Genomic DNA, 13,766 nt, shown 5'->3' with positions numbered 1-13,766 from the left:
TAGCATATTTTGTCTCTGAGAAAAGCTTAAAAGAAACACATCTCGTGCTAGTGGAGCAAAGTGTAGCGACTTTTCCATGGTATGCATTGGAAAAATTTGACCTCCAAAATCGCAGCATTTGTATCCTGTGCACTCAAGTCTGTTTCGTCCTTCAATTAACTAACTCTGCACACTCGGCTCAGTGCAGCTATTATAGTTTGGTGAAGCTCAGTAGGGGTGAAATGAAACAAGCACTAAAAACAGACCAGCCGATGAATGTACCCACCGAACACAGTAATGCCAAAGTTAATGTTGCACTTCTAATTTAGCCTCATGTCAGTGCAGAAGAAAAGAAAATGAGACTACAGAAAGAAACAAGGGGGTTGAGATTATAACAAGAGATGCAGAAACGGAGAGAAAGGAACAAGCAGTGAGGTGCAGAGACAGAATACTCAAGAGAGAGAATGAGACAACCCCGACTCCATCGTCCAGAAGAGAAAGATCACAACGATGGAAAGAGGCAGACATACACAAAGAGAAGGATAGAGAGAGACACACCACCGTGTCATCTGGGATCACTGAGCACTGTAATAGGCTTGAGTCTCGTCAGTCGGGCTCAGCTCAGGTCAGCTTGGCTGCTGATTTCCTCGCTGTCTCCCTGCCAACAACAGCACATGGGAATATGATTCTCCAGCAGACCCAGAACAACCCTAGAAGGTCTCACTTAGTTGGCTTTGGGAGAAGAAGAAATAATAGGTACATGTTTCCCAGAGGCTTTATACTGGAATAATATTTGCCCACTGGTTCATAATGGATATAAAATGATCTTAACACCACAATACTCCTGGCAAACCCAGCACAGGCTACAAGCTGTGTCCTCTGCGGCGACACTTATTCTCAGTGTAATTTACTCCAATGATGCCCAATCTTTTTATGTTGGAGATTCTGCACATACTCATACACACTTCTGAAATGATAACCATTTGACTTGATGGCATCATTTAAATTTCTCTCTTCATTTCAGTTGTGGCAATAGATGTCTATGTGTCTGGTCCCCCAACTGGGAAAACTTTGCCGAGGCAAATAAAGTCACATTTTCTCATTTAATTTCACTAAGTTTCCACATGTGGTGAAAGCTTACGCGCTGTTAATAAAGCGAACAGCAGCAAGCATTCTCATAGTACAATAAAAATACAGTATGCACCAAAGGAAAATGATGAGGTCATGTACTCTTGAATAAGTCTTCAAATATTTACTCCCCCCCCCCCTCAAAATATAGTCCATTTGCTTAACATGAAAAGTAACAGAAAGTACAGTTGGCTGATTGGAATGTTATTACATTTGAAGGTATTTGGTCATAAAGTACTGGACAAATAAACATTTTGACCTGATGATGTCAATAGATAAAATGTCAGGGGATCACCAAAGTCAGAAGGGTTCATCCTCTGAGGACCCTGAACATCTGAGCAAAATTTGTGCCAATCCATCTAGACTAGTGGTTCCCAAACTGGGTGCCATGAAGACAGAATAATGTTTTAATAATGTTTCACCACATTAAAACAATTACATTAACTACATTATATGTTATGTTTTCAAACATAGCAAAACAGAATAAAAAAGCAATAAATATCAAAATCACTGAATTAAAAACTTGCATGTAGTCAAAGCTGACATGACAATTCACTGTTGCTGGTTGTCATAGTAACACAACACACTTTCTGGCTCGGGAGCATCAGAGCGGAGATGGAAAGATCTGAGACGGTAAACAGAGCTCAAAGAAACGCTGGAACATCTTAGCTCTCAACACAGAGACGACTGAATCTGAGCCGACCGATAAAACTACTCAGCTAACGGCTTAACTGACAGGTTTTGGCTGCTTGTGAAAGACAGATATCCACCAGTGTATATTTACTGTGGTGTTACACGTTCCCAAACTCATATTTGTGTGATGTGGCTCTCTCATCATTGATATACATGAAAACAAGACAAGAAACTTCCTGTCAGTGGAATCAGACCTGCAGGTTGTTCTCTCTTCACATCAACAGCAGCTCACATATCCCATTAAAATGCCTGCAGCCTTTTTGGGGTTTTGTTTGTTTGTTTTTCTTTGTAGGCCTACATCTTAAATATAAGCCCATTTTAATTGAAGAAATACATTTATCGTATTAATGTATTTCATTGATTATTTCGAGCAAAATTAATTATCTGTAAGTCTGCGCAGCACTCGTTGGCTTTTATACTGAGTGACTGAGAATGAGCCTATATTATTCAACATCATATTGATATAATATAGCCTAATACAAAATAATACAATATAACATTATGTCTATTATATTATAATATGAAATTGTTAAAACATTTCTGTGTACATAGCCAACAGGTTATGCAAGTTATATTGGGGGTTGGATGTTTCAGGATGCCATGACAAAAAATTTCCTTTGAAAAGTTTGGGAACCACTGATTGACATCAGTCAATGTCTATCAGTGACTGATAGACATTGTTAATATTGGGAAAAGTCAGGAATCAAAGAACATTAGGTTGACCAAAGGCCAAGTGACATACTGACAGCCTTCCCTAGAGCCACGCCACTCACATGGTTCAGAATGGACAATGTAATGGTGACTCTCTTTCTAAATGAACTCAAACATCTATCTGCCATTTCTGTACTGCAGTTTCTTATTAGATATCAGCAGATACTGTACAGTATATATCAATATATATGTGATAAGCTAATATTGGCTGATATATTGCCCAACCAATTCATCCATATGTAATGCCAAAGAATTTAAAACTTCTTCATTTCTCATTTCTGGAAAAGAGTGTTGCCTTGTACAAACCTTGTACGTGTTTAAACCATCACAAAGTGCCCTTTTCTCTTTGTTCATTGTGTTTCAACCAGAAATACAGGATAACAAACTGCATAAACAAGATGCTCTCAACTGTTTTATGTTTGTTTTGTTTTCTGTTTTGTTTTTTAAACTATTATATTTACCACATTTTAGATCCATTCTCACTGACATTACATGTATAATTCTTTCAAATCACATTGATTCAGATGCTTTAATGGCCTTTATTGACCCATTGATGGTTGTCCAAAAACCTTAATTTATTTACCATCATCTTTGCTTTTTGCTTTTGGTTTTGACAAAAACTTGCTGCAGTAGCTGCAGAATTTATTGTGGATTACATCCACTACTGTTTGATGTACACTTGCATTTAAAAGGGAACACAACAGAGACAGGGAGAGCCTCTCACTGTTTTACTACATGCTTTTATTGGACTATTCAGCTTGTGATTATGGATTGTCACCTAACTTGTTTGGGCTTTTAAAGAAAGAATTATGGCGTAAATGAAAACGCCCATCGGAACGTAACACCATGCTGTCAATTGCTAAATAAAAGTCTTTCTAAATGACAATGTTGCAAATGATGCTATTGTGAATACTATGAGCATCTTATGGTGAGGTGAATTAATATAACTGCAGACTGAAGCACGAGTGTTTGCTTTGTAATGGCAATTCATTGGAACATAAAAGCCTTTTTTGTATTCTAATGACACACAAAACCCCCTGGCTCCTCAGTCATCATCTATGCATGCCACTACTGGTGAAATAGACTGTGGTGAATAGGTCTGCAGAGCTAAAAAAGGTATTGTGAATGTATAAATTACTTTGGCATGCACCTAATTGTGTTCTATTTTCTCTTTCTACCCCCAACCTTTCTCCACTTCTATCCCCTTCCCTGCCTCTGTTGAACTCCCTGCAGATGAATTCAAAGCCTTCCTGAAGCGCTTGCCCACTGACCGCTTCTTGAATGTGTCCATGATTGCCAAGTTCTGGTCAACTGACTTGTCCCTCCAGAAGCGCTACGCCCAGTTGGAGTCCAGCACTGCCCTGGTCCTGGGCAAAGCCCAAAAGATCGTCAGGAAATTGTTCACCCTGAGCAAACGCTGCCCCAAGCAACCTCACATCAGTCTGCCCCGAGAAAGGTAGCCCACTGGGATACACTGGCATAGAACAAACACAATGAAGAAAGCATAATTTGTCATTACTGGGAGTTTTGGCGGCAGGTTTGTGCTCATTCATTACAGCTGTAGGCTCTCTAACAGCCTGCCTCAAGTGGGCCACATTGGGAAAATCCAGAGCTATCTGTCTGGAAGGAGCTCAGCTTTGAATTTAGCAACCCCTGCCCCTACCCCAAAAGTACACATGGGAAGATGGGAAACATGGCAGTGGGGTGCACAATTCCATTTTAGTAGATTCTGATTGAAAACATGTATTTGGAGATTTGCTAGCATATTTGGGATGTAAGCTGTTTTGCTTTGGGCTGTCTCTGCTGTCAACAGATTGTACAGTAGTAAATATACATTAGTGTGCAATACTGTTGGGCATTATGGGAAAGAAGTAGCAACATTAGTGTGCTACACAGTGTCCCATAAATGTGGCCTAGCGACACCTGCATCCAAATTGAATCTTACAGTTACTGAGAGCTTTTACATTTTTTCACAGCCTACAAGATCTAGTTTCTACTATTAGATTTTCCTTAGAAATTTTCCAGCAGCGCACAGGAGGTGATGCATTTTACATTCCCAAGTTGACTGGTGCAGTGATTGCAGTGATAAGTTATGTTTCATTTAAAATCAGACTTTAAGGAAAACAGAGTATTACAACTTGATTTAGATTTTTGGAGCTCTAATCATTGGCTCTATCCATGATGATAACAATGTACTGTAATTGGAGGGAATATAAGTCTGATGGGGGAAAGAAACACTACCATCTGAATGACCATACAAGCTGTAACATATGCAGATATATTTAACTCGTGACAAGATTACATAATCTATCGAGCACCAGTATTTCTGACACATGATGACATTTCATTGCTTCCCACCTAACATGCTAGTTGTGTTTCTTCTTGAATGAATTAGTATCTGATGTACTCTGTGGTGTCCCTGTTAATTTAATATGAGGGATTTGTTTAAGCTGTTTTTATGTCAGCTGATACAGAACACATAGTGATACTCAATGCAGACCAGTAGTCACAGAGAAAAGCAAGGTTTCTCCTCATTCCAAAGCAAAAATGTCATTGTTTCAGTTTTTTCATTAAAGGAATTGTTTGCATTTTATCCACAATAGCCATTCAAAGTATTTCCATTCAGTAATTACCTTTATATAGTAGTTTTCATCGTTAGAGGCAGAGTCTGCCATTCCAGACTCAAATTGTCTTCACACATATGATGGACTCACAGAAAATGAAGCATGCATGTCACTTCATCTCACAGATATAAATGTTGCTCACTTTTCACTGTTCCAGAGCTGCATTAAGTTACCACTAATGTAAAGAGAACATTTCCTGCTGCTGCTTTATATGAAGTTTTCTACTGGAGAGACAGACTGGCTTTTATTGTGAAGAAGCCATAGGAAAGGTAATGTATTTTGTCAGCAGAATAAGCGCTGACGTGAACGCTCATAAAAGATGCATCTACAAAACGGATCAATTTGTGCATTTTTTGACAGCTAATCAGTTTTAAATGTTGCAAGGAGTTGCATAACAACTCCAACTCCCCAGCAAGGTAACAAACTTCACTCTGTCTTACTTTCCCAATGCACAGCATGAAATCGGATGGCAGCTGCTCTAAGCCTGATAGGTTGATTATTGACTGACTTCTATATTAAAACAACACAAGTCTGTTTGGCTGTGCTGTAATCAGATACTCCCATTGTTTTATTTCTCACAAAGTAGCTGCTCAAGAAGTGTTTGCTGACTATGGAATCTGGCACCTGCAGTATTACACCATGGTTACCATGGGTGACGCCACATGAACCAGGACTGAAATCTTAAGGATTACAACTTGAACACAAATAGAAAACTACATAACATAAAAACAGGTGTCTGGAAACATATCTGCACTCACTGAGTATCACTGATGGTGAAACTACCATCTACTAATAATTGGGCAGGCTAACTGACTCACTTTTACTACATGAACTCTACACCTGTACTTGATTTCTGAGCAAAATACCCTCATAAGCTCCACTGAGCTGTCATTGCATGGCAGTTTCATTGCCATGTCAAAGGGAAAAATGAAGACAGGCCTGTGGAAAGCAGGCGTCAGGCGAGGCAGGGAAGCTGAGTAAGAAACAGCCAGAGAGAGCAAGTGCAGGAGAAATGAGGAGGGAGGGATTGTAAAAGAATATGGAAGACAGGAAGAGAGATGTGATGACAGGGTGAAGACTAAGATAGAAAGAAAGTGTGAGAAAGATGAAGGGTGTAGTTACCAGTTGTGGGGGCCTTTGCAGGGCGAGGTATGTGGTACTGTGGCATGCTGTAATCAAGTTCTCTCCTGTGCTGACAGCTCGGCACTTGTTTACACAGGACTTTAATTTCCCTGACAGTCCTTTTCCTCCACCCATCACTCCATCTCCCCTTCCTTGCACTCTGTCTTTATTTCTCTCCCTCAGTCACCTTTGTCTCTCCTTGCTCTCTCTCTCTCTCTCTCTCTTTTCTGTCCCAGCCCTGTCACTCACAGTCTTAACCCAATTCAGCAACATCAAGCTATCAAGAGCTGCTCAGCTGCAAAAGCTCCCTATTTTCTTCTGCACAAATTCATTTGTTTTATCATCATTCATTTTTGTCAATTTACACAGGCCTAAGGGAAGGGAATTGCTAGAGCATTTGGGCAATGCTGTGTGTGATTTGCTGAACTTAGCCTGGGGATAGAATCTCTGCAGAGCCAATTTTCAGTCTGAACTTTACTGTTACTGCACCAAAGTGGATGGTAATTTATGTATGTCTGCATTTTCATCTCTACTGCAGTCAAACCAAACATCCAGCCCTCTACAAAAAAAGGAAAGTCAATTTGCCATTGATAAATAATCTCATTTATAAATATTAGAGAGCAGGCGATGAATTAGATTTTCACCTATAGAAAATGGGATGCATACTGAGTAAACAGCAGTGTTTAAGACTTTTAATCAAGATGTTGAATAAAGATTTACTTAACACCTCCTTAATCTTTATTTTTTAACTGCCTCTGAGAATATTTTAAAAGAAAAGATTTGCTCAACTCTTTAGGTTGAAGGATGGATGAAAGAATAGATGGAGCAAAGGGATGGTAAAATGGTGGAAGGGCGTTATCCCACACCAACCAAAAAATAACAGTAACACTTTACAATAGAGAAGAAAACTGATAAGATCAGAAAATCGATAAAAGAAAATACAAGTTAATGTGCATTTTCATCCACTATGCATCCATGTCACCCAGTGCAGCAGTGAGGCTCATTGACTAGTTTCCATCCATCCAACTAGTCAGTGAGCCTCACTGCTGCACTGGGTGACATGGATGTGTGTAGGGGATGGAAATGCAATTATAGGAGCTCCACAGCACAGAAGATATATCAGATTTTGGACATACACGCGATACTTGTAAGCAGGATGATGTAATTGTCGGTTGGCTCTGCACATGAGATTTGTTGACAGTAAGAAAAATCACCAGCCCTGTCCTTTAACTTGAGATTCCTCTCGACTCCGTAAATACCTTACAGTACCTTTTTTAACCGCATGCTGATAACTACATTGCAGGACCAATTCTTCAGCTCTGTGTTTTCCTTTGGAATGGAGTTAAACTTTTACAGTTCTTTGACGAGATCTTCAACCACATGTTCCAGCTAGTTTTCATTCTCACACAGGGCCAGAAACATGGCGGCATCAAACTCACATGAGTTTTTCATGCATTTTTATCATTCTCATTTAGCTTTTTGTTGTGTTTCGTGAAATGTTGTTTTATGAAAAACATGACATTACAGAAAACACAATGACATTTCAGGAAACATAACAATATGAACACAACATTTTGGAATTAAACAACATTTTGGAAAACACAACAAAGCAGGAACATTGCAGGTTTTTATAATTGAATACATGCAATAGTTCATTATTGACTATGCATCTTCAAAACTCTTCACAAAGATAACACATTTCTGGAATACTTTTCTCATTCAAATACATTTTGCAGCTGTTACTTAAAGTTAAACTTAACCTAACTTAAAAGCTCTTCAGTTTATGTTAAAAAACTAACATGTATCCACAAGGACAGCCATCTGCCAAATCATAACCACATAATTTACGTCTATATTCAACCAACCCCCACCAAAAAACAAGAGAAATTCCAAAAAAAAAATCAAGCTCATTGAAACCTTTCCTCTAGAAGACACTGCAGTGCATTCTATAGAGGTATAAATCTTGCAGTATTATGGAATGAAAGGTTTATTTACACAATATACACATTTCTTATGCTATCAACAATAAAAATACAACATATACACGTAAAAAAAAACATATCACAAAGTGATTTACTAGTTCAAAGACTGCCATAAAAAAATGCATCATGTAGTGTGTGTTATTTTTTATGTCTGTGTGTTCTGATTGACAAATGAATTGCTTTTTGTCAATGGCAATCAAGCGTTAGTGTCTGCTGGAAAGATTTGCTTTTGTGTGTAAAATGAAATGCTGTGCCCAGCAGTGTGTTGGTAAAGTTGACTGTATGAAGAGTTGGAAGATGTGGACTCATGCTGTGTCTACACACAGGGAGTGTCATGTGAGCAGCATTTTTAGCAGAACTGTCGTTCTGTGCTTAAAACTGAGGAAAACAGACATGAAGCCTAAAAATATGCTTCAGCTCCTGGTGACACATGTGGAATGTGAGCTGTTGTGTGGGTCAGTATCACTGAAGGGTGCCTTTTGGTGTCTGGTATATAAATAATTCATTTGCCATGTTAACTTGACATAAAAATGACTATGAAAAGGTTTGTTATTCACCTTTTTCTTTGCCTGAACTAGGGTGCTTCAACATTGCATCTTTTTGTAATCTTACTTCCATTTTAGAGTGGAGTATAATTACTTTGTTTAGCATCGTCAGCTTTATCACCTTTTACTTGCCAAAAAGATGTTTTTAAGCTTTTAAAAAGAGCTGTTATTAAGTCTTACTATTTTTTCAGGTGAGAAAGCAACCATTTCGATTCCCAATATGTGGTCAGTTTACCCAAATAACGCCTGTTTGGAAATTTGCTGCAACATTTTCGGAGCTGTATGAGAAAAACCGGCTGTATGAAACCAGCTGGTTGGCATACAAAGCACATTGACAGTGTTTTTGTAATTATTCTCACTGCCAGAAGGGGTAGACAAAAGTTCCACACTGCAAGTTTAACCATGGGTAGCACAGCGTGCTCTGTGAAAGGACACCATAACAACTGGAGGATGAGAAAAGAGTTTTAAAATCAGAAGTGTTTTGAACATCGTCCTCTGACCCTGTCACAATGCTTTGGAGCCCCGTAGGATTTGCATCCACCACTGAGGGACCAAGAACAGTTGAGGCTTAGGCTAAAAGCTGTAAACTTGAAAAATCCACCAAAAAGGCTATATGTTTGTTCATTTCACCTTGTCGATGGGAAACCAACAGACCAACACCCTTTTCCTGAAAGGTCCTGGGCTACAAGGTAGCCGTCAAGAAACCACATAGGGTTCTATCAGTAAATAGTGTAAAATGAACATATACAAATATGAATGAATATATGAATCAATGTGCAAGTGCACCACAGTCCATGCATGATTCAGTAGTTAAAATGATGGTGATGATAATGCACTATCATTATTATTGTACCAAATGGGCTGACATGATTAGTATGTTTTTATGTGCAAGTCTTGAATTTTGACTAACCTACAACATTGAGTAAATGACAACTTTAAGCATGTATTTTTTGTACTTCATCACAGATGATGTTGTACAGCCAGCCACATCACACCTATTAATGCTGGAACCGAAATTAAAAGATGCGCAGACCCCGTGAGAAGATTCCACAACGAGCAATCACAATTACTGCCTAATGCCACTTAGGTCCACCACATGTGACAAAGAGACACAGTGTTGCAAGCAACCCCTTTACAAAGGCTGGCTGCGCACAGATACACTATGTCATCTTGTCACTTGTTGGCCCAGAACCTTTTGCCTTTGTACAGTGGCAGCTTTCAGCTCAACCCCATTGATCAGCTTCTGATGACACTGATGAAGCTCAAGCTCAACTTGCTCCAGGAATACCTTGCAGAGAAGTTCAGTGTTTGTCAAAGCAGTGTATGCAGAATATTAGCATACTGGATTGACCTAATGGAGAATCACATAAGAAGCTACATCCCATGGCTGCCGAAGGAGACATTAGTTGAAACAATGCCCCGATGTTTCAAAGAACTGACACGACCTACATGAACAATTGTTCGGAAACCAGCCTGCAGAAGCCCCGAAACCTCGACTCCGGGGGGGGGAATTCTACAGCCATTTCTATGGGCAGAACACAGTTCAGTTCATGGTTGCCATTGCACCTTGTGGCTTGATAATGTTCACCAGCATTTGGAGGAAGGAGCAGCAACAAGTTCATCACCTCTGACTCAGAGTTCCTGGAGTACCTCCGTCAAGGGGGTTAAGATGATCAGAGATCACAATGAGAGGACGCAGAAAGAGAAATTGAAATGAACACTGCTACTGCTATCAGTTTTAGTTAACTACAACTGATGTAATATGTTCGATTTTAAAGTCAAAGTAACTTAATACTGATCAATAACAGTTCTCTTCATAAACCTTCTCGTTTTGTAATTCCTGTTTTTGTGAAGCACATATACTTAAATCTAACGTATTTTTTCCATAAAATCGATTGCTATTTGTTTCTCTTTTCACAGTAACAAATGAATAAATATTTTGTACATTTCCAACCTGCGGGTAAATAAGTCCCAAAGTGGTACCTCTGGTAAAAAGCAGGGGACTCTATTGGCCACCTTCTGGTGTGATGTGATGTAACCCTTGGACACTATGTTGTCACTCACTATGTAGCCATGAGGCTGCGCCCCCTACAGTCATTTGTCCTGTGCAGTCCTCTGCTGCATGGAACTCTGCCTGTCGGGGTAGCTAATAGCAACACAACACCCAACTGAAACCAAATGTTGGTGGAAGGATACAGAGCCAAAGTCCAGACATCACGTCCAGGCTTGCATCTGTTTGCACTACAGAGCTACATGTAGGTGCATACTTCAGACAGAGCTTAGTCACAGTCATAAGTGGAGCGGCCACAGGGGCAGAGGGGTCGACCGCCACAGGGCCCACGCTGAGTAGGAGCCCTGCTGAGGATGTAGCGCGGAACCCAACTGGGCAGCTCAGCAGGAATTTCTCTTAACTTTTTCTATTGATTCTCCATGGTAGTTCATATCACTAATGATGTAAGGACGACATGGAACTGAGACAGAGCACCTGGCCTGTCACTGTCTGTCAGTGATTGTACTGAACTGTTCATCAATCAATGCACATAGAGTGCCTCATGCTGTCCTCAGTGCTGAAACGTTTGAACTGCGACTGACAACCTGTTTTCTTTTTGTTCTTCATAACAAGCTTGTCTTGTTGTAGACAAAGTGGCTTCACTGTATGTTTTCTTAGACAGAGGCTTGCTTGGCTCAATAAATGACAATTTGTGTTTTTGAATAGGATAGGATATATCAGCTATTTTACAGCTGTGAATTTTAAAATGACTTTATCAGAAGGGCCCCTTGAGAATGCTCTGCCCCCTCTGTGTTGAGAGTCTAGCTCCCGGTCACTGTGCCGGGCATCTGTGGAAGAGCCACGCTAGAGGGGATGTGCAGGTGACAGACTGGAGACATAGATGAGAACTCTGTAACGGCCTCAGGAAAGGGACTCTGCGGTCTCCTGCAAATAAAAAAAATAGTACATAATGCATTATGGACTGTCAGGACAATTAAAAAATGCATGTGTCCCCTAAACAACCTAATCCACGCATACATCATTTTGTTCTCAAAGCAACCTTTTTCTTGTATGACCTTATTTCTAAAATATTATGAGTCTTTTTCTCATATTATATTAAATATTACAATTTTTCACGCAAAATTACAACTTTATTCTCAAGGTATTGTGTATTTTTTGTATAATAATATGAGTGTTCTCTATATATTTAAGCTTATTCTTCTAGTAGTTGTTGAAGTAACATAAAGAGGAACAAGTCCCTGGGTACAACAATTAAACAACAACTCAACATCCCCTGAAAATCTTGTTTTTGCTGACGTCCAGTGGTTTAACTTCTCACCTTGCTGCAGTGATGTACAGGTGTACTCCAGGACACAGTGGCATCACTGTTGGGTGTGGTTACAGGTGCAACAGAGCACACTTCTGACCACACATTAACACATCCATCAGTGATGCTGAATGTGGTCAGAGGTGAGACAGGCTTGAACGATTCAACCAAAAATGGCAGTGATGAAGTGCTGAATTACTCTGTAAACAGTTATCTTCCCTGTTTTCTGTGTTCAAATATGGTGTACTGTGTAGAAGACTGCAAAAGTATGTTTTCTCTTTCTCCTCTGCAGGGCCGTTGGGTTTTGGTTGAACAGGGCCCAGTCGCTACTCTACTGCAATGAGCATGGCATGCTGGGTACTTTCTCTGAGGAGGTGAAGAGCTGTAGCTGCCCCGTCGAGCAGCCTACCTGCCAGGGAGTCATTCCCTGCATTGTGGGCACCTCCTCCACCTCCTGCTCCTCCTGTGCCAGTGACAACGCAACCCGCTGCGGAGCCTGTCATCATGGCAACCTCCTTCATCTTGGTTCCTGCCGGCCGAGCATCGCTGCATCCCTGGACCATTATCTGAACTTAGACCTGGACATGCCTGACGCTGAGGTTTGGAGAGCTTCTCATATATGTATTCCCCTAGTTCTCAAATCTCTGACACCTCTGATTACACTCAATATCATGACAAAGATCAAAATTCAAAAATCACATTGCTACTGGACTTTTGTGCCTACCCCCAACAATAACCAATACAGCACAGCAAAATACACCACAAAATGACAAACTAGTCCTACATGGCTGCAGTGCTGGAAAAATGCTACAGTCTCTGACAAACAAAAATGAAATATGGTAATATGAATATCATCAGATTCTGATTCAAATATTGCTACATTCTGATTGGTGCATGGAAATATGTGACATCACCTTTTTACAACTGAGACCCCCCACTTCAAACTACTGAGAAGAGCTGAGTTTTGCAGAAACTTTTATGTTCATGTAGGTCACCATCGCTCACAGTAAGAAGCTGATTTAGAAAATAGGCTTTTAGGGCCATTAAAGACAAAATGTATAGATTACTTGTGTGTTTATAGCAACTTTCAACTGAAAAGTTGCTGATGACATAAGTGTTTTTGATACTACCATGAGGAATGCCACAAACCAAAGTAGAAAATTTAAAATCCCACACATTGGGTCCTGACAATTTGTCAACCAAAAACAAAACACTCTTACTGCAGAGAACACACATTATAACAAATACAGATAATTACAAAACAAATGCAATAACAAAACTTTTAAATTGACCAAAAAAAGTTGACCAGAAAATCATCATGGCAGTAAGTCATGTAGCTTTTAAGTTTAACCCACTGAATATATCAATTTGTGTTGTACGGTATGTACTGTAATAAGAATGATGATTGGCTATGTATGAAACAAAATGAAGAAAAGGAAAAGGCAATATATATTAAAAAAAAAAGTCTGTAGCTACACATTTATAGCCTTCACTCTTCAAAAATATCCACATTAACAGTCATTTCAATCCTTTACTTTGCATTGAAGAAATGTTATAGATAAGATTTGTAAATCAAATATAGTTATTAGTTTTCGCATCAAGCTGCCAACTCTGCTTTGTGTAGGCAGATTTTACCCGCTTCAGTGGATCATCATTTAGATTTGA

At 39.6% G+C, this 13,766-nt stretch overlaps 1 protein-coding gene across 2 annotated transcripts in view; it reads left to right on the top strand.

Annotated features, from left to right (window-relative positions):
- brinp2 (bone morphogenetic protein/retinoic acid inducible neural-specific 2) overlaps window positions 1-13,766 on the top strand; it is a 192,713-nt gene that overhangs the window by 176,331 nt on the left and 2,616 nt on the right. For both annotated transcript variants that reach the window (XM_044367724.1, XM_044367725.1), the window contains 2 exons: window positions 3,745-3,967; window positions 12,394-12,700. In XM_044367724.1, coding sequence (XP_044223659.1) covers window positions 3,745-3,967; window positions 12,394-12,700 — 530 coding nt within the window. The remainder of the gene's footprint in view (window positions 1-3,744; window positions 3,968-12,393; window positions 12,701-13,766) is intronic.

The sequence above is a fragment of the Thunnus albacares genome, chromosome 12, assembly GCF_914725855.1.
Source record: "Thunnus albacares chromosome 12, fThuAlb1.1, whole genome shotgun sequence".
NCBI classification, from domain to species: Eukaryota; Metazoa; Chordata; class Actinopteri; order Scombriformes; family Scombridae; genus Thunnus; species Thunnus albacares.
Note: the sequence above shows the minus strand (reverse complement) of the source record. Positions and strands in the feature narration are given on the sequence as shown.